General features: G+C 46.2%; 1 protein-coding gene and 3 non-coding genes across 4 annotated transcripts; 3 read left to right on the forward strand and 1 right to left on the reverse strand.

Annotated features, from left to right (window-relative positions):
- Window positions 1-118: 118 nt before the first annotated feature.
- On the reverse strand, window positions 119-6,116 carry LOC109784324 (protein TORMOZ EMBRYO DEFECTIVE). The gene is made up of 14 exons (XM_020342920.4): window positions 5,607-6,116; window positions 4,914-5,096; window positions 4,575-4,724; window positions 4,026-4,231; window positions 3,650-3,935; window positions 3,438-3,572; window positions 3,201-3,319; window positions 2,555-2,711; window positions 2,222-2,468; window positions 2,059-2,135; window positions 1,457-1,576; window positions 977-1,107; window positions 725-899; window positions 119-627 (listed from the first exon to the last, which is right to left on the reverse strand). Exons 1-14 carry the CDS (start codon window positions 5,931-5,933, stop codon window positions 292-294), a joined length of 2,649 nt encoding a protein of 882 aa, XP_020198509.1. The 5' UTR covers window positions 5,934-6,116; the 3' UTR covers window positions 119-291.
- A 4,306-nt stretch (window positions 6,117-10,422) lies between these two features.
- LOC120970035 (U2 spliceosomal RNA) lies at window positions 10,423-10,622 on the forward strand. The gene has a single exon (XR_005764806.1). It is a non-coding gene; the product is annotated as a U2 spliceosomal RNA (small nuclear RNA).
- A 4,555-nt stretch (window positions 10,623-15,177) lies between these two features.
- Window positions 15,178-15,377, forward strand: LOC120970033 (U2 spliceosomal RNA). Its single transcript, XR_005764804.1, has one exon. It is a non-coding gene; the product is annotated as a U2 spliceosomal RNA (small nuclear RNA).
- A 5,153-nt stretch (window positions 15,378-20,530) lies between these two features.
- On the forward strand, window positions 20,531-20,728 carry LOC120970038 (U2 spliceosomal RNA). Its single transcript, XR_005764809.1, has one exon. It is a non-coding gene; the product is annotated as a U2 spliceosomal RNA (small nuclear RNA).
- The last annotated feature ends 4,282 nt before the right edge of the window (window positions 20,729-25,010 follow it).

The raw sequence follows: 25,010 nt of genomic DNA on the forward strand, positions 1-25,010 counted from the left end.
CAGATCGCAGATCCAAAAATTGCAAGTGGAGCAAGCAACTTTGTGGCTGGGCGCACTGCCTCCGTGGAAGACAACCAAGGCGGCAAACCAACCCAGCGGATAAGATGGCCCGCGGCGATTTCTGAAACAAAAGCTTAGCTATGAATTCCATCGGAAATTTTTAACGGATTACTCCTACACGCCTCAAGCGAGCATGTCTTTTCGACTCGGCAAAGAATACATTATGTACAGTGTTTGTCATGAAGCTACAAAATTGGTGGTGCAAAGAGAGAACCGGTCAGTGTTAACTGTTTACGCCTCAACAGAAACAGCAGCGCTCGAATAAGAAGCCTTCACCTTCTTACTACTTTTCTTGCTTGATTGGGTTGTTTTGCTGGATTTTCTCTTCCTGCCCGGCTTCTCCGGGGTCTCCTGCGCAGGCTCTGCAGGCGCGATCTCAGCATTGTTCATTGACGAGTCGTTTGTAACATCTTTGGTTGCGCCCGCATCTACGTCTGGGTCTACGACAGACATTCGGGTCAAGGTGTAGTCCAATAAAAATGTGCTGCGCACTAGTCTATCGACTCTGCTGAAGTGCCTTTGCGAATATGGAATGAGGCCCTCGAGGAGCTCACTGATGCCTTTTGTCTGCACAAACCAATGAAACATCTCAGGAAAAGTCTAACAGTTTGTCATAGATAGATTATCATCAATACAACTCTTCAGAAAGCGAAAAAGTAATTACCTCCAGGATATCAGTGGGAGGCAAGCTCCTCAACACCTGAAAAAGTACAAACTGTGCAACATGACAAAACTTGGGCTTTGTGTTCCATTCACGTATATACTCAAGAAGCACGCGAAGCCCTTCCTTTGGGAGACCAACAAGGGCTTTTTCTATAGGGTCCTCTGGATCAGCTTTCCTGCACAGCCAATAATATATCAATCAAATTTATACAAGAAAAAGCAAAGTGACCTGACCACCTTCAAAGACGAGTACCTGCAAAGCTGTGAGAATAACTCAAGAAGCCTGCGTGGTCTTCTAAGCTCAAATGCGAGTTGAATTGCTCTTGTATAGTCAGAATCTGACACTGCATTTTCCAATTCCTGGCCTCTTAAAACTTCCTCCTCCTGCAACAATGGTGAATGCAGATAAGCACTGTACATAGATCCAAGGAGCCATAGGCACTCACACAAGGAAACATGTACGAAAAATGGCATCCATCAAGACTCGAGAGTATGGTAAATACATAAAACAAAATGACAGAAGCCAGGATCCAATTACCAGACCACTGACTGCAATTGTTTAATGGATTCGAGGTTACATCCATTTATAAGAACCAACGATCATGTTTCCAGTGTTGTTATATTCTGGAAAAAAGATGTATTCGGTGTTGTTTGCCAAAGAAATTATACAAAGACAAGCATCTCGCATGCCAAGCTTTTTTATCCTGAAAGTATAGTAGAATATTGCACTTGCCTTCTTAAGGAAATCCTCCTGCTTATCTTCCATCGTGCAATCGTGCCAAAGGTTAAGATCAGAATCAGTTCCGCCAGTAGCAAGCATTTCAGTTTTCTTGCCAACAGCCAGTGCCCAAACCTGTTGAATAACTGACAGTCAGCTGGGGAATCCTTACTAAGCATTCAGCAAGCGAAAAATACATGTATTGCCTAAAAATAGTATTCGGAATTTACTAATGAACTAACTTTCCAAAGTTTATGTTAGATAGTAAGGTGGATATTAGAAAGTTTTCATAAAATCATACATTTTGTCAAAAGATGAACTTCTTAGTAAAGCTAAGTAAGTCGTAAATTAACAAAAAAAATGATAGCAAATGACGAGGCTGATGAATCGCACAGCGAAACTGCACACTATCTCTCTAATGAAACGGAACACCGGCAGTTTTTGTTTGACTGAACACAAGTCAGGTTCATTACTAAACTCTCTTACAAACTGCTAACAGCAGGTCAACATAGTGTTTTAGCTGCCAATGCCCCATAAAGATTGCAATATCATAAAATGTGGATGATCTACTGAGCTCAGATTACAGATGATAAATAGAGCAGAGCTAGATAGCATACCTTCCCATCGTGCTTGTCATACGTAGCAATGCATTCATTCGTTTTTATCGTCCATAGCTTCACTAGACCATCGCTTCCTAAAGTAAGGACATCACAACAAGGGAGTCAGTGCCACCACCCAACACCCTAAAAATAATAACAATACGTGTTTATTTCTTATTACCACAAGAAACAAACTGAGTTCCACGTGAAAGGAATGAAGCTCTTAAAACACTTGACGTATGACCCTCAAATGTCTTCAGGCATGAGCCATCAGCAACATGCCATATTTTGACAGTTTTGTCACCAGATGATGTTATGACACATTGTTCAACAGGGGAAAACTCAACTGACCAAATGCCCCTTTTATGCCCTTTAAGGACAACAGAGGACACTAGGTTAGGGAGTTTCCATATGCTTGCAGTTCGGTCCTACAGAATCATGGTAATGAGATCTGACAGTTCAATGAGGCAAGTCAAAAGAGCCTTCAAGATAAGTAGCATATACTCAGTCTCACCTCCGAACCACTGCAAACAAGGCCGTCATTAGGTGAGACAGACAGAGAATTAATATCTTTATCATGTGCAGCTACACCAGCCTTTGCTTTGAGAGGAACTTCACCGCCAGCATCAATGAGTGTATCATCCCAGGTCCAAACCTTGATGGTTCGGTCACTAATGATAAGGCAAGACTTATTTTAGAAGAACATTAGCAAACGGATAGAGGGAAATGGACAAGGAAACTATCATTCTTATAAGAAACTGCGGTGAAGAAAGACTGAAAGTGTTGAATAGTTCCACTCATTCCAGAATTTGGACTTGAGCATTGGTTCACTTCGACATGTATGCATCCACAAGTAAAACTAGTGAGGTTCTCTAGTACCGATGAACGAATCACCAAGACAGTCTCGAGTTGCCTACATATATTCCCATGGCTAGTTGACTAATTGGGCAGTTCAATGCCTACACTGCTACATACAATAACTCAATATAAAAAGGCAAAGTCAATTTCCTTAGAACACCCACCCGCCCATAGACATGCAAAACCCACCCACCCGCTCAAGACTGACTGATAACTATACGTCTAGAAGAGTCACAATTGATCATTGAGGAATTGAATATCACTCAGCTCTGAAATGGAACAGTTATGATTTTCAAACTAACCTGCTACCACTTACAAAAAAGTTCTTCGACTTCTTTGAGAAAGCAACACAACCAATAGCTCCTAGATGGCCTTTACCAGTACCAATACAGCTTCTCTTTTCCATATCCCACAATCTTACCTGTGAGATACCAAATGTTACATCCAAAATGGGAAGAATGACAAAGGAGTAATAATAGTTAACCCACAAAAAATGTATGTTAATTCAGCAATATCTTTAGGCAGGAAATCACACTTACAGTATTATCTTTGCTCCCAGTTACAACAAGTGTCTTCCCAGAAGCAGACACACAAGTATCAAGGCAAACAACAATTTCAGTGTGACCCGCCAGCACATAAGAACATGACATTGATGCAACGTCATAAACACGGACCTGCAAATGCAGGAAATGATGTGAGAAATTGGTTACAAAAAGTCCACAAGAACCGTAATATAAAACTATTCACGCACCTGCTCCAAGTTAGTGGCTACGGCAAGATATTGTTCCTCTTCCCCAACAAACTTCAAATCAAGAATCTCATCATTATAACCTATTAGACGTTTATATAGGTTCAACTGGAAAGTCCCTTCATCAGTTCTTGTACAAGAATAGAACAAAAATTGTTGATCAGCAGTGACACATAGAATTCCTTGATCATCTGGCAACATATTAGTAGCTGTAAAGCCCCTTCTAGATTCCTCGTTTTCTGAGTTGATGGTTACATCAGATGACTGCTGCTCAAACACGCAGACAGCGCTGTGGAATGACCAGAAAAGCAATTGAGAAATGCATTCTAGATGGACAAGAATTTAGTATTTAAGAACTGTATATGCAAGACCAATGTACCTTTCCAAGCACCATATGCGCACGATTCCACGTTCACCAACCGTAAGAAAATAACCATCCGTTTTTTCCTTCAACTTTGCCGCTTCGACACCCAAACAAGCCAAGATGCCGCTCCCTGGTCCAATGAAGGAAACACCTTCTATCATTTCATATGCTGGTATTGTCTTCTTCGAGGCGTACTTCCGAAGATCCCACACATTCACAACCTACAGACGTTTCATCCACTCAAAATGTTGGTAGCTCAGGACAGAAATATGCATTGCAAATTTACAATTTTTATACTGATGAATATCGGAATGCTAGCCATGCAAAAGTATCTAGTCTAGATAAATAAAAAGCATGATCGTAACTAGCCCCATCCCCCATGAGGCCATGAAGATCATCTATTTTATGAATCAATTTCAAACCCCAGCTTTTCCAGTGTCTAGCAATGACAAACCAGTGGAACTCATGCATCATCAAAGTATATACTAGCACACATATAAATATGAAAAATCAACTTATAAACATAGGAGAAATTTAAGCCAGATTTCAATCCTCCCGCTATACCTTATCCCTTCCTGCACTGAGCAATGTTAGCCCATCTTCTGATAATGCCAACGAAGTCACTGTTGAAAAATGTGCGTTAAGCACTGCAATGCATTTTTTGCTTTCAAGGTTCCAAACGCGCACTGTGCCATCATCACTTCCTGAAAATAACTAGACATCGAGAAAATAATGAGGCTATAAATACCACGAATACAATGAGAAATAGAAGGCATATATCACTAAAACCAACAACAGCTCAGTGGGGCTAATGCTGAGTTACTTGCACCAACAAGAAAAAAGTTCGATTTCAACTGATCATGTTTTCACATGTAAGCAATTTATCTCCAAAATCATACTCACCAGAAGGCGCTTTGGATCTTTGTGGAACATTATGGTCGTGACAACAGCTGTATGACCTCTAAAGAAATGTGTGCAAAATCCACCATCCACATCCCACACGCAAACCTTCTTGTCTGCTCCGGCAGTTGCAAGCAACCCACCAGAAGCATGGCATGACATGGCCATAACAGGACCATCATGTCCCTGTAAGTCATAACAAAAAACAAATGAGCATACCTCAGATATTGAGGAACAAAAAGAAGGCAGTACTAATACGATCAAATGAAAAATTTATAGCTGCAGAAGATGTTAACATTTATATGTGTAAATCCTCCATTCTGTCACTGCTGTCGCCACTATTAAAGATGAATTGATGCACAGCCCTTCATGAAAGATGTAGCAAAAGCTATGTTTAAAAATATGCATGCCTTATAACACTGCAACGGAAAGCATCAACTAATAGACTGCCAGGTATCAGGATATGAAGCTCCCTGAGAGTCTAGGGCCTATGCTTGCAACATTATTGCAATACTTCCAAGAACACAAGCTAGGTAAATTTTCTAGAACAAACTATTACGACCTCGGGTTTGCTGTACGACCTCGGAGCTAGGCATTATTAGGATTAGGATGCAACATTTCAGTTCAGATTGGGGCAGCACGCACGCGGAAGCAAGCACCACAGAAGAGACGACGAAGATTAGAAAAAGCACCTGCCTTCCAGCTGCGGATGCAAGTGCGAGACGCGAGGTCCCAGACCCTAATAAGCTTGCTGTGGCCAGCAGCAAAGAGCAGGCGGGAGTCGGGGGACAGCGCAATCCCCGTGACGGCCTCGGAGTCGCCGTCGATGGGCTCCCCTATGGCGGAGGCGTCGGTGGCGGACACCACACGCAGCTCGCTGCCGCAGGCACACGCGAGGAACGCCTCCTCGCCTTCGCCTTGGCCGCGGGGGGCTCGCCCGACGGCGAAAGGCCCGCCCGTGTAGAACTGCTGCAGCGAGCGGTCGCAGCGGTAATTGTTCTTGGGCCCCTGCGACAGAGCCATGGCGTTGCGCGTCGGCGGCGGGTCGTCGGAGCTAGGGTTTTGCAGCGGTGGCGGCGCGAGAAGGGGGGGGAAGGGTTTAAGTCGGCGGCGTGGCCGCGTGGGACAGTGGGCGGCGGCGGCTTGAGGATGGGAGAGTGCGGCGGCTAGGTTCGGTTGGCTTCTCTGCTCGTTTTTTTTTTTTTTGAGACATGGCTTCTCTGCTCGTAAAACCTAATGTGCTGACTTACTGGACTGGGCCGGGGACGGTGGGCTGGCAGGCAAAGCTGGACTGCGGGAGGCTACTACTATTTTTAAAAATATAAAGGGCCCACATGTCAGCTAATCGGGCGACCCACCGAGTGACCCACGGGCAGGACCTCATGCCCATACCCACCCATGACCAATCGGGTTACCCATTCGGGTCGGGTGCCCATGGGTCGGATTGCCGGGTTGAGGCGGCAATGCGTTTATGCAGGAGGGAGAGAAGCCTAAGGCGTCGACACGTGGGTCCCTGACGCGGCGACGTTGAGGGCCGTGGCCCTATTGGGCTCACTTTTAATTTTGTTTTCAGCAAATATTCTGGGCTCACTAAGCGGGGTGGGTGTGTGGGCGGATGCTATCCCCGCATAGGCCGGGGAATAGCGATCAAAACACCAACCCCGCGTGCCTCGTCTTCAGTGTAGGCCGGCCCATTTTGGGTTTTTCTCCATCGATTTTGAGAAGCTTCTAGAACCTTCCTGAACCGGATTTCCTTATTCTTTCTCCGTTGCTTTTTCTCTGGTTTTCTGTCCTTTTTCCTTTATTTTATTTTATGTTTTTACCTCTTTCTTTTTAGTTTAAGTCATCATGTGTGCCTCATGAAACCTGATTAGTTAATTAGGCATGGGCTTTAAATTTTATCTTTGTTGAATATATTTTCTTGATTGTTGTATCCATGCAATACTAATCAAATATCTATATTTTAGCTAGATTTTTGTTTATTAGGTTTTAGATGGTTTCCCTGGTACCTTGGAACATTTTGAATGTTATCTCTTTAGGTTCTCATATTTAGCCCGCGGCTCCAACCTTTGTTGAAGGGAAACTCAAGGTTCCAACTTGATAGGCCCTCTCTTTCATGTGGTTTATTGGAGCATATAATTGGTAAGTTTGGTGACCTAAAAGCAGTTTTAGGTATAGGACATAGAAATTGAGGGGAATCTTTTTTCCTCTTCTCCAACGAATGCATTAATTTGGACCATGAACTAGGCATGTGCGCCCGAGGGAGGGAAGAGGAGAGAAACTCTGACATTTTTCATGCTTTGGATGAATATATCTATTCATAGCTTTCCTTTTCCATGGCAATGCATGAGCGTGGCGCCATCGTGGTAGAGCCCGGGATGAATGGTGGGTCCAATATATAACTAGGAGGTAGGAGAACTAAGATAGGAAGGCGGTTGTTGCCCCTGTCCCTTGTTTCCGGCCTACCATGCACTGTCGATTACTGGCTCACTTAGAACACGAGTTAGTAGATTTTTTGTGATAAGAGTAAGGAGGATGGTACCATAGAAAATGTGGAAAACTGCATTTTATTAGAGATGACTTCGCAACAAATTGCATGAGCGAGTGGTTTACATATTTTCTTCTTCAATTCGTACAACTTTTTGGTTAGGACAGAGGGGTAAATGCATTGGTGGTTGCTTCAAGAGTTAATAACGGACACGATGGCGTACCAGTTGCATGTTGAACAACCGGCATCATTTTTTTGTTTCATGGTAATGCACGACATTCAGCTATATGTTACAACGTGGCAATGTCTCAGGGGACATCAGGTCTGTCTTCTTGGGCGTCACAGGCGTTACACACCTCGTTCCCCCTGATGGCGGTGGCAGATAGCACGGACAGGGGGGAGGGGATCAGGGACGATTGGCAGGGGACTCTGCCTGGACATTCCATGGGGTAGTACGGTGTGAAGGAGAAAGGACGCCATGGCGAAGGTGAGGTGGGCGTCATCCGGTATTAAAGGAGAGGGCACCAGCAAGAAATGTCCCTCTATAGCGGAAAATTGAGCGAGAAGGGGGTGGTCCGGCAGGAAAAGGGAAGGGTGCATCGTCAGGTGGAGTTTTTGTGTTGAGACCACGTGTTGAAGGTAACATGGAGGATAATCTGGAAAATCACATATCTTCCTCACATATGGGCTGGATTTTGGTGAGCCCCGACCATCCAAATGGTTGGATTTTTGGCCACCCTCTACAGAAGTTCAGAATGAGGAAAAATGATACATTCTATTATGGACAGTAGATTAAAAACCGGTTTGGTCTATGTATCAAGAAAAAAACGCTGCTAGAGTTCAACAAGTAAAACATTGCTCAAGAACTGATGTGTGATTTATAATATTCTGAAGATTACGTGAAACAGAACCTTGCTGGAGCGACACTGTTCCGCATACAAATGGAAATACCCACCTTGGATAATCTTTCTGTGAAACCATCCCATAGCTTCTTATTTAATTCATATGTGCTGTCACTGAATTGGAATCCATTAACTCTCTCTAGTGTTCTAAGCCCCCAAAAGATGCATATATTAGAGTTTCAGAGAAGAAAATAAGTTTGTACCCATAATGACATACGTTGCAAGGACTCTATTGAACATAGAAGCTTCCACAAAATTTAATTTAAAAAGGGTGTCCTCTAAATCTAGCGTAGATGCATAACAACTGAAAGTGGAAAGAGTAACAAACATACACGCGCCATGATTTTACTAATAACTACTTGCCTAGACATAATGGGAGTCATTGACAAAGGAGATGGATCCAGATCTCGGTATATATGTATGAGAGGAACATCAACTATGAAATTTACCTTGGAGATACTTCCATCCTATACAAGCTAAAAATAAATACTCGTCGACACACCTTTGACTTGAATTAGCATGGCTCTTACAATACAGTGTTCACTATTTTTCCGAAACCTACTTTTCTGAACCAATTAATAATACAGAGTGTTCACTATTGAGTACTGAACTGCACATAGTTTGCAATTGACGAAAAGCTCATTCATCGAAGTATATCTGTATATGTAGACGCGGCCAAGGAGAGTACTCTGGCGAGAGCGTACGGCATGTGGCGAGCCGGCACGCGGCGCAATGGAGCTTGCCCCCGGCAGAGCTGATCTCCGAGTCCCACATGACGCCCTGGCAGACTACGATCTCGTGTCGCGTCGAAGAGGACGGACCATGGCGGTGGGGGGCTGGTAGGGCATGGCGGGGCCGAGACGTCCGCCCAGGATGCGGTTTCGTCGGCCGGCGAGAGCCGGTCGGAGGTGGCTGGCATCGACGAGAACGGCAGGGTGCCGTCCCGATCGGACCCGGCCGTCGAAAGGAAGGAACACGCCGGCAAGGCGATCCGACACGAAAGAAAGGAAGCATGGGAAGAATTTTTTGAGTCTACATTTTTTTAACGCTTTTAGTCTATACCTACAGATAAGGATGAAAATGGAGTGAAAACTTTCTGCTTTTCCGGCAGAAAAACGGAAACAGAGATGAAAAATGGAAGTGGAAATGAACATTCGCAAAACAAAAATGGAAACGGAATTTTTTTTATGCGAAAATGGAAATGAAAACGGAACCATGTTTTCCGATGCAACAGGCGCGGAAACAAAAATTTTTGTTTATGTTAACATGAAACTTTCTGTTTTGAACATGAGCACACGATTATTTTGCAGCCCAACAAACACACAATTAGGCCATACACACGATAAGTAGAATGACCCAGATAGCCCAATTTCTATGGTACTACTACTACATCAGCATGGCAACACGCGAGCCGAATCCCTAAGCAAGCACACCTCCGTCGCTAACATATCCTATTATATAGCCATGATATATCATAATATTTAGTAGTCACCTTTTAAATTGAACAACTTTGTTGGTTTCTTGTTTTTTGTCTTTGGTTCAGGGGTCGCTAATTCCAAGGAACACTCCACTTTCGCCTATGTGGATGTGCCGCATTCGCTTCGTTTTCATTTCCGGTAGTATTCATTTATGTATTTGTTTTCAGGGTTTCTGTATTCGTTTCCGCTTCCGCAAAAAAATATGAAAACAAATGTGGTGGCACCCACTTCCGTCCGTTTTCACTCTGTTTTTATGACTACCTAGAGAAGAATAAAGCTACTTAGTTTTTAGCACAAATAAAGCTCATGAGTGTAAAAGGAGAAACAGATCGGCAATCTTATACTCTCATTAAGGTCACCTTTTTTTAGCAACTCTAATTAAGGTCATGTCTGCTCTGTGGAGAATTTGGGCCATGGGTCACGTGGGCCATCACGTCCTCCTTGGGCTCCCGACCCAGACGGGACAGACAGGTTCACCTGCTCGGCTCGCGTCGCTGGTTGGACGAGCGGCACGCAAGGCCTTTTGTTTTTCTTGCCGGAATACGCATCTTCGACTTTTTTTGAGTAATCCCACATCGCCTTTGCAACTGAGCAGAGGCGGTTCGTAAAGCAATATAATCAGACGCAGGGTCACCGTCCAAACCATACCTTTCTCGGCCTCTTGGCTAAGATCAAGTGTAGTATCTGTTCTTATCAGTTTAATATCTGATACGTGGATCTACGGATCCATGAGATATTAAGTTAATCTTTTGTGGGGAAGAATTTGTCTATGTAGCTCTCTATATGGACGGTTCTCATGCGTCGGTCAAGCGTTGCACTATTGCTTGGATCAGATGCACCCCAACCAAAACAAAAGAAAATGGAACCATAATCTTGACCTCAATGTCCATAGCATTTGTCGTGGAGGGTTCATTCATAATTTTAAATTTGAGCCAGCAACATAGTAAGTCGCAATCTGTGGCTTCTTGATCCCCTGGATAATTCAATTTCAAGTGTATGAATCATAATTAACAAGGGTTGCTTTGATTCATTGGATTTCCATAGAATTTTTGTGGGATTGTGATCTTATGGATTTTTCCTTGTGGTAGGTGTATGATTTGCAGGAATCCAGCTCTTATGAATTATTCTAATTTAGAACTTTCCCTAGTGTATTTCATAGGAAATTTTCCATGAGGTCCCTTTGAAAGAGTCCTACGATTTTTCTATGCTGTCATCGAACACCCACTTGTGTTAGTTCCTATTTGTTCCAATTCTATATGATTCAAGTGAGCAGGTCATAGCAATCTAATTTTTCTTTCTATTCCTTCGTTTTTCTCTATAAATCAAAGGAGCTGTAAAGGTCTCAGAATTCCTAAACATAGAAGCAAGCAACACCCAAAGCTTGAGGGTTTAGACCTGAATACCCAAAAGCTTAAGTGTTCACACCGAAGTTACCTGAAAAATAAGACGAATTATAGGCTATAGTCTCATTTGTACGGTCAGAACGACATGGCAACTGCAAGTCTCCTCGCAGTCACGCCCTCCTCTCAAGCCCTAGTTCCTACCGCTGCACAAGAGCGCCGTGTCACATATCTGATTAGTATGGTACGCGTTCTTTTTAGTTTTTTTTTGGTTTTGCTATCCGTCAGGTACCTATTTTTACCGCTCAGTGAATACTGCACTTGCCAGAGCGGGTCATATATATATTTCCTTGTGTGTTGTGCATGTGGATTTTTTGTGTGCTCATGTGCGTGCGCGCCTGCGCATGCACCGGCGGTTACTAGTGTTTTTTAAAACGGGCACTTGCGCCGGCCCATGTAACATTTTTTTCTGTGATTTAAAATGCAAAAAAGCACGTTTAGAATTGAACCAGCAACCTCCCTCATCAAAGGTAAGCTGGTGTAAGTGTTGAACCACCTGGCCAACCAACGCGGATGTGCTAACCTTTAATTTTTCTTTCTTTTATTTGTTCTTTATCTTTTTTTTCTATTTTCTTTTTTGTTTTTGTTCTTCCTGGACTGATGAATTGTTCACAAATACGTGAACCTTTTTTCCAAATCGGTGAACTTTTTTCAAAATCCATGATTGTTTTGAATTTCGATGATTTTTTTCTCAAAATCAATGAACTTTTTAAATTTAGATGAACTTTTTTTTTCAAAAGCGTTCAACTTTTTGCAAAATTGATAAACCTTTTTTCTAAAATCTTTTTTCCAAATTTTGGTGAATGTTTTTTCAAATTTGATGGACGTTTCTAGAATTGATGAACTTTGTTTTTTAAATCCGTAAGTGTGTGTGCCCATGTGCATGTCCAATGTTTCTGCTCTCTTGCCAGCCCAATGTTTTTTGGTGGCTCTGCCACTGCATGTGTGTGTGTCCGTGTGCATGTCTATGCATGGGCATGCATTCGTGTGTATTCCCTCTGTTCCTAAATATTTGTCTTTCTAAATATTTCAACAAATGACTACATACGGAGCAAAATAAGTGAATCTACACTCTAAAATATGTCTACATACATACGTATATAGTAGTCCATTTGAAATGCCTAGAAAGACAAATATTTAGGAACGGAGGGAGTACATTTGTTCGTGCGTGCTTGCGGGGAGGAGCGACAGTATTATCAAGATGTGTTTTATTTTGGGCGTGTCGAGATAATTAATTGTAACGTAAGCACTAAGTATAATATCGCCATTACATACTCAAGTTATATGCAATCAATGTGACAATTATTCTGTTGCGTGAAAATTGCACTGCTATATACTTATTTTTTATATTATAAAACAATACAAATTTTGTACCAATTGTACCAGTTTTTTGTGCCATCATTTGTTTTATGTTTCTTATTTCATTCTTGTCACAATCTTTTTGTTTTTGTCTTTGCTTTTTAGTTTTTTATTTGTCTTTGTTTTTTAGTTTTGATTCCTTCTTTTTTTCAGTTGATTTTCTATTATTGTGTGTGTGTGCGCGCGCGCGCGCACGCGGCGGGGGGGGGGGGGGTATTAGGTATTCATTTCTCAAGTTCAGCCAATTTATTGTTCTTGTGTTCAGGCTTCGTGCATGTTCTTGTTTGCGCGTGCGTGTGCGTGCATTCGTGCATGTTCTTTTTTGTGTACGCCCGAGCGTGGCACGTACGTACGAACGTCTGCACGTGCGCATGCGAGAGAGAGATGGAAGATACGACACCAATAATGTGAGATTGAGTTCATGTATGGCATGCAGAGAGACGATTAGTTTCGATTGCTGTTGTCATGCTATCTGAAACACCCAATATAGCATGGTCATATACATGTAGTTTCATGCAATATGTGTGCAGATTGTAATGTCATTTTTTCCCGCAAAAAAAGGGATTGTAATGTCATTTTAAAATTGCACTACTATAGTTTCATTTTTAGATATTATGGAATAGTGCAAGTTCTACGAAATCTATGGGCAAGTTTTCATAATCATTTATTTTAAATTTTCTTTCTTAGATTTTTTTCTCTCCTTTAGGGTAATACTAAAATTCTGAATTCGTTTGACCTTAGAAAATAATGGTGTTGTTGTAATATATGACTTTATTCACTGACAAGGGAAAAATGTCTTGCATAAAAGTTATTTTTATTTTCTCCTATATTCTAATTTTAATTTTGCACTTTTTGTTGTTGCTTAGACGATTTTGACTGTTAGATTTTCTCATATAAGATAACTACCTGCCATGCTTGCAAATTCTTTAAAATAAAGTTGAAGCCCTAGAAAAAACTCTGAAAATTTGAGTCATCTTTTTTTTGGGAGAAACTTTCGATCTATTCATAATCAATCATGGTAGTGCAGAGAACAGTAGTTATAAAAAATTACAATCAGATCCGCGGACCACCTAGTGACAACTACAAACACTGAAGCAGACTGATGACACTTCGCCGTTATTGTCCCTCCCTCTCTGGAGCCAGGCAAACTTTGTTGTAGTAAATAATCAAAAAGCCGTCGTGCTAATACCCCACAGGACCAACACACCAGAGCAACAACCATCGATGATGAAGAAAGTCGTAGATTAGAAGGATAAACTTGTAAAGTCCCAAATGAAGATGAACGAAAACTGCATACAAACAAATCCACCGAATAGGAGTAGCGACCAAATCCCATGATATCTGGCGGAGACACACCTCCACATGCCCTCTGACGATGCTAGACACGCCATTGGGACGTGATTCAAATGTGGGAGACATTATTCCTACCGAGGGACATCGTCGCCGACACACGACCTCTAACCATGACATTGAACCTATCAAGAACAAGAGCGGCGTCTAGCTCCCACCGATCGGAGGCCGAGGTCCTTCCCACCTCCACGGCCCAAAGGCCATCAGAGATGGGGCGGATCGGCAGCGGTGCCGACGAGAGGAGGAGGAAACCTGATCGGTTGAGGTCTCGGGCCTGCTTGAAAGTGACGTCATCTTATACCCTCTCTCTATTTTTTTAAAAATTGGATGGGTTAGTTCATATGCGTCTGGACCATAATCATCTTTTTTTTTGCGTGTGGGGCCATAATCACCTTCCATCATGCCCTGATCATAATGATACGGGAAAAAATAAGCATGTGAAGATTTTTTTGTCCATATATTTCTTTTAGTGCTTTTAGTCTACAACCTCGAGAATCCCGCAAAAAAAAAAAGACTACATCTTGAGAAGAATAAAGCCCGTGACTTCTTTTTAGCACAAAATAAAGCTCGTGAGTCTAAAAGGAGATGTAGTTTAAAAAAAAACAGAATTTTTAGGGGATTTTGTACAGATCGGTAATACTTTTCTTTTTTGTAAAACAAATCAGTAATCCTTTTTTTTCTTTGAGGACTGATGGTCGAGTTATCTAAGCTTATATCAGTACCTGCTAATTGCTCCTGCGAGAGTTTGTGTTTCTGCTCTTTTGTGAGCTTTTGGGTTTATCTGAGCGTGATAGATCAATCTGTCCGCTATGTGGTTGGTTAGTTCTTTGGTGTCTTTGGGTTTTTGCCCCACGGTGAGCTGCTCGATGACAAGTGCTCACAGTGGGCTTCCCAAAATGTGTTGAACTCGCTATCTCCTTTCTAATTTCCAAAATGTGTTGAACTCCCAAAATGTGTTGAACTCTGCTGAAACTTATGTATTTCCGTTATGATAAGTAATGGAAAGGGGTTATGCATGGTTCAATAAAAATCTTTTTCTTTTTATAAGATCGGTAATCTAATTAAGGTCATGGGTCATGGGTCATGTGGGCCGTCACGTCCTGCTTGGGCTCCACACCCCAAATCACTCAGGTCCCGCGTAGCTGCTGGTTGGACGACGAGCTGATTCGGCCTTCTGGTTTTGTTGCGAGAATACGTCACTTCCACTTATTCGAATAACCCCACATCGCTTTTGGAACCCAGCTCCGTTCGTAAAGCAATAAAATCGGACATAGGTTTACCGTTCAAAGCATACCTTTCTCGGCCTTTTGGCTAAGATCAAATGTAGTATCTGTTTTTATCAGTTTAATATCTGATACGTGGATCTGCGGGTCCATGAGATATTAAGTTATTTTTGTGTGGAGGAGAATTTGTCTATGTAGCTCGCTGCATGATCGATTCTCATGTGTCGGCCAAGCGTTGCACTATTGCTTGGAACAGGCGCACCGCAACCAAAACAAAATAAAACAAAGTATAGATCATAAATCTTGACCTCGGTTTCGGTCCAAATCCGTATCTACAACGCTTGTGTTCATTTGTCACCATGGATTAAAATCGCGGGAGAAATGATTTCGCGGCGGCCTCCCCCAGCAGCTATAGCGGCCGCCATAGCGGGCAATAGCGGCAAATGGCGGAAAATTTTCTGGTGGGAGAGATGATTTCTGGAAGGTTTTACCGATTTTTTAGCCATTTAGAGGGATATGTTGAGGTTTTCGCGGCAACAGCCATAGCTTAGCGGCGAGGCTCCCAGGCAGCTATAGCGCAGCTATCGCGGCTATTTCGCGGGCTATTTTAATCTATGTTTGTCACACAGATGTAAGAAATCTTTGCCATTCAATCTGATTAGAATATCATAAAGTAAAAGTATAAGTGGCAGAATTTTTAAGAAGATTATAATGGGAGGAGGAATACCCAAAAGCTTCAGGGTTCACACCCGAGTTTCTTGAGAAGATAATAAACGAATTATAGGCCACGGTCTCATTTACACAGTCCGGACCGACATGGCTACTGCAGCGTTGCTTCAGGGTTCAGAGACCAGAAGTACTCATACAGTAGAGGGGCATGTCATATGTTCGGAGCGAGACGCCCGATCAGTCCAGTCCAGCTCGCTTGCTTTGCTGCACCCGGCCGGAGTGAAGTCTGTTTTAAACCTTGAATTCGTAGAGGTGGTCGTAATCAGACCCTGAACTCTGAATCCCTGAAATCGGTACCCTGTATTCAATGATCCCGGTCAATCTCAACCCAGAATCTGTTTGATGTTGTTTGGCGCACCATGAAAAAGGCGATCCCAGTCGGCATCCCATACTACCCTCACTGACTATTTTGGCCCACATGTCATACCTATCTTCTTCCCTCAGCGGCTCAGCCCGATAAATAACTCCATTAAGAGGGGAAAATAGGCCACGCTGGTCCTAAGAGGATGCGGCTGTAGCTGGTCTCTTCGCCCGCGCCCGCTTGCATCAGCCGTGCTACAGCCTCGGCGGCGAGACAGGACCCTGCACCGCACCGCACCGCACCAGTCTTCATCAACTACAGGGGACAGATAAGTAGCAGCAGTGTTGCCCGTGTCGTGTGTTCTCCAATGCGATCTATCGATCTACACCAGGCGTATATGTGCAGTTGGCTAGTGCAAAGCTAGCTACATACGTGTGCCTGTGTTTCGTAGCTAGGAAATCCATCCAGCTGCTTAGGCAGTAGGCACTACTCACTAGTTAGGCACTATGCAAAGGCGGCGGCGAGCGTCTGGTCCGAGCGTGTCTTGCGCCAACATCGGCGCTCGCGGCCAGCCCAAGCACACGCGCGCGCCCTTCGCTGCCCGTCGTCGTGCTGACCATAAAGGCTGAGACGTACACCTCGACGTCAAGCTGCCGCGGGGGCGTAGGGCGGGAAGCACGCCCCGACATTCCTCTCCGGCAACAGCCGCACCTCATCGGCGCTCTTTTCCTCTCTTCATCAGCGCTCCTCTCAGGCCACAGCCGCACACCGGCTCCCGCTGAGCCACCTCTCTAGCTACCACGCCCGCGCCAGACCCGAGCACGCGTGTACACAGCACACGTTATTCCTAATGTAGGAAGATTTTTAGATGAATCTGTTGTCTGGTGAGAGAAAAGGGGAAGAAGACGAATATGACGTGTGGGTCCGAATAGCCAGTGAGATAAGCTAGGTATCCCGGTCGGGATTGTCACTTTCCCGGTGCGACAAATAGGCCTAGGGTCGAAATTGGCTGGAATCGTTGAATACAGGGTGCCAAATTCAGGGATTTGAAGTTGAAGGTTTAATTCCGACAACGTCTACAAATACAAGGTTTAAAATAGACTTTACTCCACCCGGGCCGCAACCTCCGCCGGTACCCGTACCTGCACGCATAGATAATGGAGCTAGTTCTTCAGCTCACCATTTTTTTATTACAACACTTCCGTTCCGTTTCCGCACCGTCACGCCCGCATGTCGGCTCGGCGTCCCGTCCACCCACGCTAGCTGGACTTGCTCCGATTTTCTTCGTTTCCACCCAGCGTGCATCGATCTTCGACTGAGAATGTAAGATGGTGGGTTTTTCTGCTACTTTTTAAGTACAAGTTTTATTCAAGCTTTGTTTGGATCTTAGGCTGCATTTTCCTTCCACGTGCCATAAGGGATTGGGTCGCTCCATGCTTACCAAGAACAGGAGTTTTGGCACGGGAGCCCGTCAGATTTAACCGAGTCTCAGGCTCTCAGTTCATCGTTTCACAAAAGAAAATACCAAAAAAAAGAACAAAGTATGTGCCATGGTCTCATTTGCGCGGCAGTCGACCGGCATGGTTGAAAAAGAAATGGTTCAGGCAAATGGAGCGGCCGTTCAGATAGAGCAGAGATAGGCCCAAGCACACGAAAATAAGAGACAGAAGATAGGATGCCACACGAAAATTGTTCTGTATTGATCAGCACGAAGCACGAACGTGCAACTCTATCGTGGCTAACCAACCCCCTGTTAAAGGACCAGCTCATTAGCTGAAGACTAGATAGGGAGATTCTGTTACACTGTAGTACAACGGCTGCAGCAGTACAGTCAGCTTCGTTTACATTCAGGGTTCAGAGTTCAGACCGGAGTGAAGTGCAGACGAGAGACCTCTCCTGTCCTCAGTCGCATTCACACAACCCCGTTTCGCCTCGGTTCCTCGCCTCATATCCATCGCACATCTGCGCAAGAGCCGCCGCAGCCTAGTGTGGAGCGAGGCGCTCGAATCCAGCTTGCTTTGCTGCATCCAGCCGCAACCGCAACCTCGCCTGTACTATCTGAGAGTCTGGCCAGGTCCGCTCGTCGTCCCGTCCACCCTGGGGCCTGGGCTTGCTCCGGTTTTTCTTCGTTCCGATCCAGCGTGCATGTGCATCGATATTTGACTGGGCATATGTATAAGATGATGATTGGATTTATCTGCCACTACTTGGCACTAGTTTTACTCGGGCTTTTGTCTGGATCTTCCCGATGGTACCATGCTTCGAAAGAGCAGCCGTTTAGCACGTGAACCTACAAAGCTCGCGACAGATCCCAATTGAATCTCACTTTGTCCATGATGAGAAAAGAATATACTTCGGGACACAAGTACGATTCCCACATCACTAGCAGCCCGATGAAACGAAGCATGAAGGCGTTGGCTATCTACTACGAGGAGACGAAAGCATGAGGAGCTTGTTGGTAATTAATCTCCATGACAAGAAGAAATGTTCTTTGCTTATTTCCGAAAAATACTTAGGCTTACCTTTCGCAACTCTGACAAGAAATTTTTTCTACCCTACAGAAAAGATGGGTTGGAACCTCTAAGTTTTTTCTAGGGCGACAAGATAATCTTGTAGTATTTAGGAAAGGAATTCATCATTTTTTTCTGCCTAGCCTAGGACCCGCGTCGCTCCCATGGGTGGCTCGAGAGGTGAAACTCTAGACGCCACCATCGTCCCCTCCCCCGCCGTACTGTCCTCCGCATCCCCTTTTTGTTGCCGGAGGATGCCGGCCGACAAAGTCCTCAACTATGAACCGCAGCGATGGGAATCTCTTCATAAGCACATTTCGGGGGCGGCGACACATTGTTCGCGTGCTCGACGACAACGAGTTGGCTTCGCGAGGCGGGCGTATCTTGAAGGTGCGGAAACTCTTTTGTGTAGGTGTTGCGTGCCATGGCGACGAACGGGCTGTTGCGTAAGGAAGCGGGCCGATGGTGGTTTCTCCGTGCGGTAGTTGTTGTGTCGATTTTGGTGGCGTGGTGGGAATAGAGAGTGCACACAATATTTGTTTGTGATTTCGGTCCTTGATCTAGAGTAGCGTGGCGGTGCGTGGTGCATGGCGGCGCTATAGCATTAATCGAATATAGTTAAATGGCAATGCTCCGAAACATGCGGGGCTTGCTGGTGCAAGTGTGAGATGGTTCATTGGTTTGGGTCGATTACTCCTCTAGATTGATAGAAGCTTATTTTGTAGCCTGGGTGAAACTGAGTTCCACCATGGGCAATGCCGACGATGATGATGCCCGTGGGCATTGTTCACCTCATGGAGGTGTTGACGCAATACTCCTTGCACTCTTCTAGGTGCTCCGTGGGAAGTTTCATACATGGGGCATTCCCGGACATGTCAACATCGAAATCTTTGTATCATTTTCACCATTTGAAGGCACCGTTCTAAGCCCTTTACCAGTGTCGGTACCAAGCTTGTGCTAAGTTCCGCTCATGATCTACTGGGCAGCAGGTCTCCCAATAAGGCTAGGGATTAGTAGTAAACGACTCATGTAAAAGAGCGCAACATAAAACCTCCATGTCGTGTCTCTAGAATAATGCTCAACAGAGGAACAACGTTAAGGACACCATCATCGCCGATCTGAATCCGAATCTAGGCTTTCACCTGAAGACAACCAACCAAGTCAGGAAGAGCCAAGTGACGACACACCAGAGCAACGTCTGCAAGAAGGAAATACGACACCCACGGGAGCCGTTGCGAATGGCATCGACGAAATATATATATGCATCTGAGCCCACCTTTTATTGCGTGTCGGACCATCTTCCATCATGCCCGGATCATAAATAAAGAATTGCATGCATAACCTCTTCCTGTCACGACTAGTCGCATCCATGAGGCTTAGATCATCACCTTGTAATCAATACAGAAAAATGAAAGCATGCGAAGAATTTTTCGAGTCTATATTTTTTTAACGCTTTTAGTCTACATCTAGAGAAGAATAAAGCTCCTGAGTTTTTAGCACAAAATAAAGCTCGTGAGTGTAAAAGGAGAAACAGACCGGCAATCTTATACTCTAATTAAGGCCACCTTTTTTTTGAGAAACTCTAATTTTTTTTAGGGTATTTGAGAAACTCTAATTATGGTCATCTCTTCTCTGTGGAGAATTTGGGCCATGGGTCATGTGGGCCATCACGTCCTCCTTGGGCTCCCGACCACAGACGGGGACAGCCATGTTCACCTGACCGGCCCGCGTCGCTGGTTGGACGAGCAGTACGCGAGGCCTTTTGTTTTTCTTGCGGGAACACGCATCATCAACTTATTTGAATAATCCCACATCGCCTTTGCAACTGAGCAGAGGCGGTTCGTAAAGCAATATAATCAGACGCAGGGTCACGGTAAACCATACCTTTCTCGGCCTCTTGGCTAAGATCAAGTGTAGTATTTGTTCTTATCAGTTTAATATCTGATACGTGAATCTACGGGTTCATGAGATATTAAGTTTTTTTTTATGGGGGGGAATTTATCTGCGTAGCTCGCTACATGGATGGTTTTCATGTGCCGGTCAAGTGTTGCACTATTGCTTGGAACCGGTTAGGAGGGAATTTAGGAAGTATGAGACGGTCATCTTGTACATATTACGGGAGTAGAAGATCGATTAGGATGGAATTTAGGAAGACTGATGAGAGAAAGAAGACCCAAAAGGCTTCAGGGTTCACACCGGAGTCCCCTAAAAAAGATACGCAAATTCTAGGAAACAGTCTTATTTGCACTGTCCAGACCGACATGGCTACTGCAGCGTTGCTTCAGGATTCAGAGACCAGAGTGAAGCACTCGTGTAGAAGAGGGACATGTCCTCGCCGTCAGTCACGCCCCCCTCTCAAGCACGCGAGCGCCTTCCATTGCTGGAGAGCTCCGTGTCATATGTGATTGTTGTTTGGAGCTTTGCTTTGCTGCACCCGGCCGCAACCTCGTGCCTCCACGCAGCATAGATGATGGAACTAGTTCTTCAGCTCACCATTTTCTTATTACAGCACTTCCGTTCCGTTTCCGCACCGTCACACCCGCATGTCGGCTCGGCGTCCCGTCCACCCACGCTATCTGGACTTCCTCCGCTTCTTCTTCGTTTCCATCCATCGTGCATCCATCTTTGACTCGGAATGCGAAACTACTATGCGGACGACACTTCACGGCACGAACTTTGGACGACGGAGGAATTAACGGTGCTATCCACTGTTTGGTCTATGCATGGACGGCTTGATGTACTATGTCGTCTGAAAATCGTTCGGATTTGTTGTGTGTGTAGCAGCGTTGCTCGGAATGTAAGAGCATCTACAACCGCACACGCGTCGGACAGTGATCGTGCACGCTCCAAAAGTGCATTTCACATTCGGATATCTTAAATTAGAAACCTCAAATCCATATTATTACATGCAACGTGAAACCTAATCTAAACGGAGCTCGCCCGGCTTCACCCTGGCCATATCCGGCGGCCGGCTGCGCTCCTCGGAATGTTGGTCCGGTCGCCAGCAAGGTAGAGTAGGGCATGGGAGACGAGCCGGCTCACGGGACTCAATGCGTCGTCGTTTCCCACGCCCTACTCTTCCTCGTCGGAGCCCGAAACCCGCTGGGTGCCTTTGGACGTCAGATCCGTCCGGGGACAAGCTGCCGACGTCCACAACGATGCGATTGCGTCGCCCGGAGTGATGCCCCATACGCGGCGCCGGAGAATGGGGCTCCACCTCGCCGACATCTGCCGCCGCGAGGGCTGCTGCCGCCTCCCGCGCCCGACGCCTTGCACGGCGGGGCACGCCGTGCCATGGACTCGTGGGACGATGGTGTGTGCGAATATCGGCGCGCCAACGAAGGGATTGCGCGTTTGGACGCCAGACACCGCAGGGCCTCCGGCGAGGCAGCTACGATTGGCCTAGCGCCGGACTCATGTGCCATTTGGACAGAAGCAATAGATTCCCGACGGATGGAGTCCGAGCGCAGCCATGCACGGGCCTCCTGCCGGGTTCGGCGGAGCGGAAGCCGTACGGCCATCTCCTCCTCGGGGCCCACGTGAACGTATGAGGCGGGTTTAAGGTGCCCGGCTGTAGATGCTTTAAGACGATGGATTTATCTGCCAGTTGGTAGAAATTTCATTGACGATTCGTTTGGCTCTCGGGCTGCAGCTCTTGTACGTGCCAAAGGGACAGGAGTTTTGGCACTGAACCCGTCAGGTTTAACCGAGTCTCAGACTCTCGGCTGATCGTTTCACAAAAAGAAAGTACATGGACCATGGTCTCATTTGCACAGCAGTTCGACCCACATGGTTGGAAAAAAAGGTTCAGACAAATGGAGCTGCCGTTCATATAGAGCAGAGATAGGCCCAAGCACGTTGGTTCAGTGTAAGAGACAAAAGATAGGAGAAAATTGCACTGTATTGATCAGCACGAACGCGCAGCTCTATCGTGGCTAACCAACTCCCTGTTAAAGGACCAGCTCATTAGCTGAAGACTAGCTAGGGAGATTCCATGGCACATCTGCGCAAGAGCTCATCATCGTACGGCCGCAGCCTAGTGTGGAGCGCGCGACGCTCGAACCCCAGCTTGCTTTGCTGCATCCGGCCGCAGCCTCTCGTGTGTACTCGCGCCTCCCCTCACCGCCAGCGGTTCTAACGTGCTCCGGCTTTTCTTCGGTCCGATCCAACGTGCATCGATCTTTCACTGGGCATATTATTATAATATAAGACAATCTATGGATGGATGGATTTGTCTGCTACTACTACTTGAGAGTCGGGCTTTTGTTTGCTTCTTGGCGATAGTACGATGCTTGGAAAGAGCAGCCGTTTAGCACGTGAACCTACAAAGCTGGCGACACATCCAATTGAATCTCCCTTTGTCGATGAGAAAAAGAATATACTATGGACAAGAGTACGATTCCCACATCATCATTAGAAACGAAGAGAAAGCATGGGGAGTTTGTTGGTAAATATGAATGACAAGTTCGTGACAAGTGATGCTTTCTTTTCTTTCCGTAGTAAACTCTGAAACATCCCCGCAAAAAAATAAAAATAAAGTAAACTCCGAAACAAGAAATTAAGCTCACATTTCGCAGTTTCGAGTGTACAGGGGAAACAAAAAAGGGGTTGGAACCCAAGTCTTTTTTAGGGCAACGAGATAATCTTGTACACTACTTAGGAAATGAATTTGTCTTTTGTTTCGGCCTAGGCACCGCGACACTCCCATGGGTGACTCCGAAGGTGGAACTCTAGCTGCCACCATCCTCCTCGTTTCCTTTTTGTTGTCGGCGGATGCCGCCCAACAAAGTCATCAACAATGGACCGCGGCAATGGGAGTATCTCCACAAGCACATTTCGGCGGGTTTCCTTTTTGTTGTCGGCGGATGCCGCCCAACGACGTCATCTACAATGGACCGCTGCAATGGGGGTCTCTCCACAAGCACATTTCGGCGGGCGGTGACACTATGCTCGAGTGTTGGGCGACGATGAGTTGGCTTCGCGAGACAGACAGATAGGCTCCGCGGATCATCAAGGTGCGACAACTCTATGTGTATGTGTTGCGTGCCATGGCGACAACCGGGATGCTGCGTAAGGAAACGGGTCGATGGTGGTACCTCTGTGCATTATGATCACCTTTTACAGACCATCGCCCGACTCCTCCCGTGTCGCCCCTGCGCGGCGATTGAGGGGAACCCTAGCGCCGCCGCGTCCTCGTCCCTCCCCCGACCTCTCCTCCTCGCCGCCGCCAGGCAAAGCCCGGTCGGCGTCGGCGGCGGCGGATCTCTTCTCCCACGACTCGCTGGATTTGGCGCGGGCGGATCGCGGCGGTTGTTGGCGGCGCGCTGGAGGCAGGGCGCGCCGGCGCTGGCTTGGGGGCGACGGCAGGGCTCACGCTCGCGGTTTCCCCTGGTGTGAGTGGGAGTCCGCTCGGGGCGCGCGGCGGCGGCCCTCGGCAAGCGGTGGCGGGCGCTGGGATCTCGGCGGCGCTCCGGCGGGTGCAGGCGGCGGCGGTCCCTGTGCGCGGTTGGTGGCTTCCTCTCTGACCCGGACGACGCGGAGAATGGCGGCGGCCCGGCGTGACCGCCTATCTGGATGCGGTGGTGCTGGCAGCTCGCTGATCTGCCGGTGCTCCGGGGCTGCCTGGTGGTGACGGCGGCCCGTGCACGAGAGTTGGATCCCTTCGAACTGATCTGGGTGAAAACTTGCCTTCGGCGTCTGCCAAGACCGGCGGTGGCGGCGCTATCTGCGTCGTTCCCTTCTTGAAGGCACCGCCGTGGAGAAGTTCAAGGCCGCTCTCTGCTTCCTCCGGGGGAAACCCTAGATCGGATGATCGGATGACAGCGGTGCTCTGGTGTCGTTCCTCCCTTGGGGGTGTCATTCTTGGAGGTACACACGTGATCGAGGGACCAGAGGACGGATTCTTTGGTGGAGCGGTGATTCATCCTACACACTGATGGCGACGGATCTTGACGGTGTGGCGCAGTGCAGATTCGGAGTTTGCTGTGGGAGGATGGACTCGTGCAGGAGGACGACGCTGTCGGGCGTCGTGGTGGCGTCGATGGCAGAGAGACCTGGCACGGTACATGCAACAGTACAGTTTTGAAGATGGATTGGTGGCAGGTGGCTGCGGCGGCCTCATACCCGGCAGGCGTCCTAGTTGAGGAGTGCGCCGGACTGTTAGGTGCCCCATACCCGGCAGGCGTCCTGGTTGGGACCTCAGGTCTTAGATGTTTAGGTTTGGCTGCGATATCTGTTTGGTATTAGGCCCAGGCTATCTACGCTCCTTCATCAATTGGATAGGTGTAGCGACAGTTGTTGCTTAGACGGTGGCTTTAGTCTTACTGTTGTATGACTTTATAAGGTCTTGTGAGAATAATT

This window comes from Aegilops tauschii, chromosome 7 (genome assembly GCF_002575655.3).
Source record: "Aegilops tauschii subsp. strangulata cultivar AL8/78 chromosome 7, Aet v6.0, whole genome shotgun sequence".
Classification (NCBI taxonomy): domain Eukaryota; kingdom Viridiplantae; phylum Streptophyta; class Magnoliopsida; order Poales; family Poaceae; genus Aegilops; species Aegilops tauschii.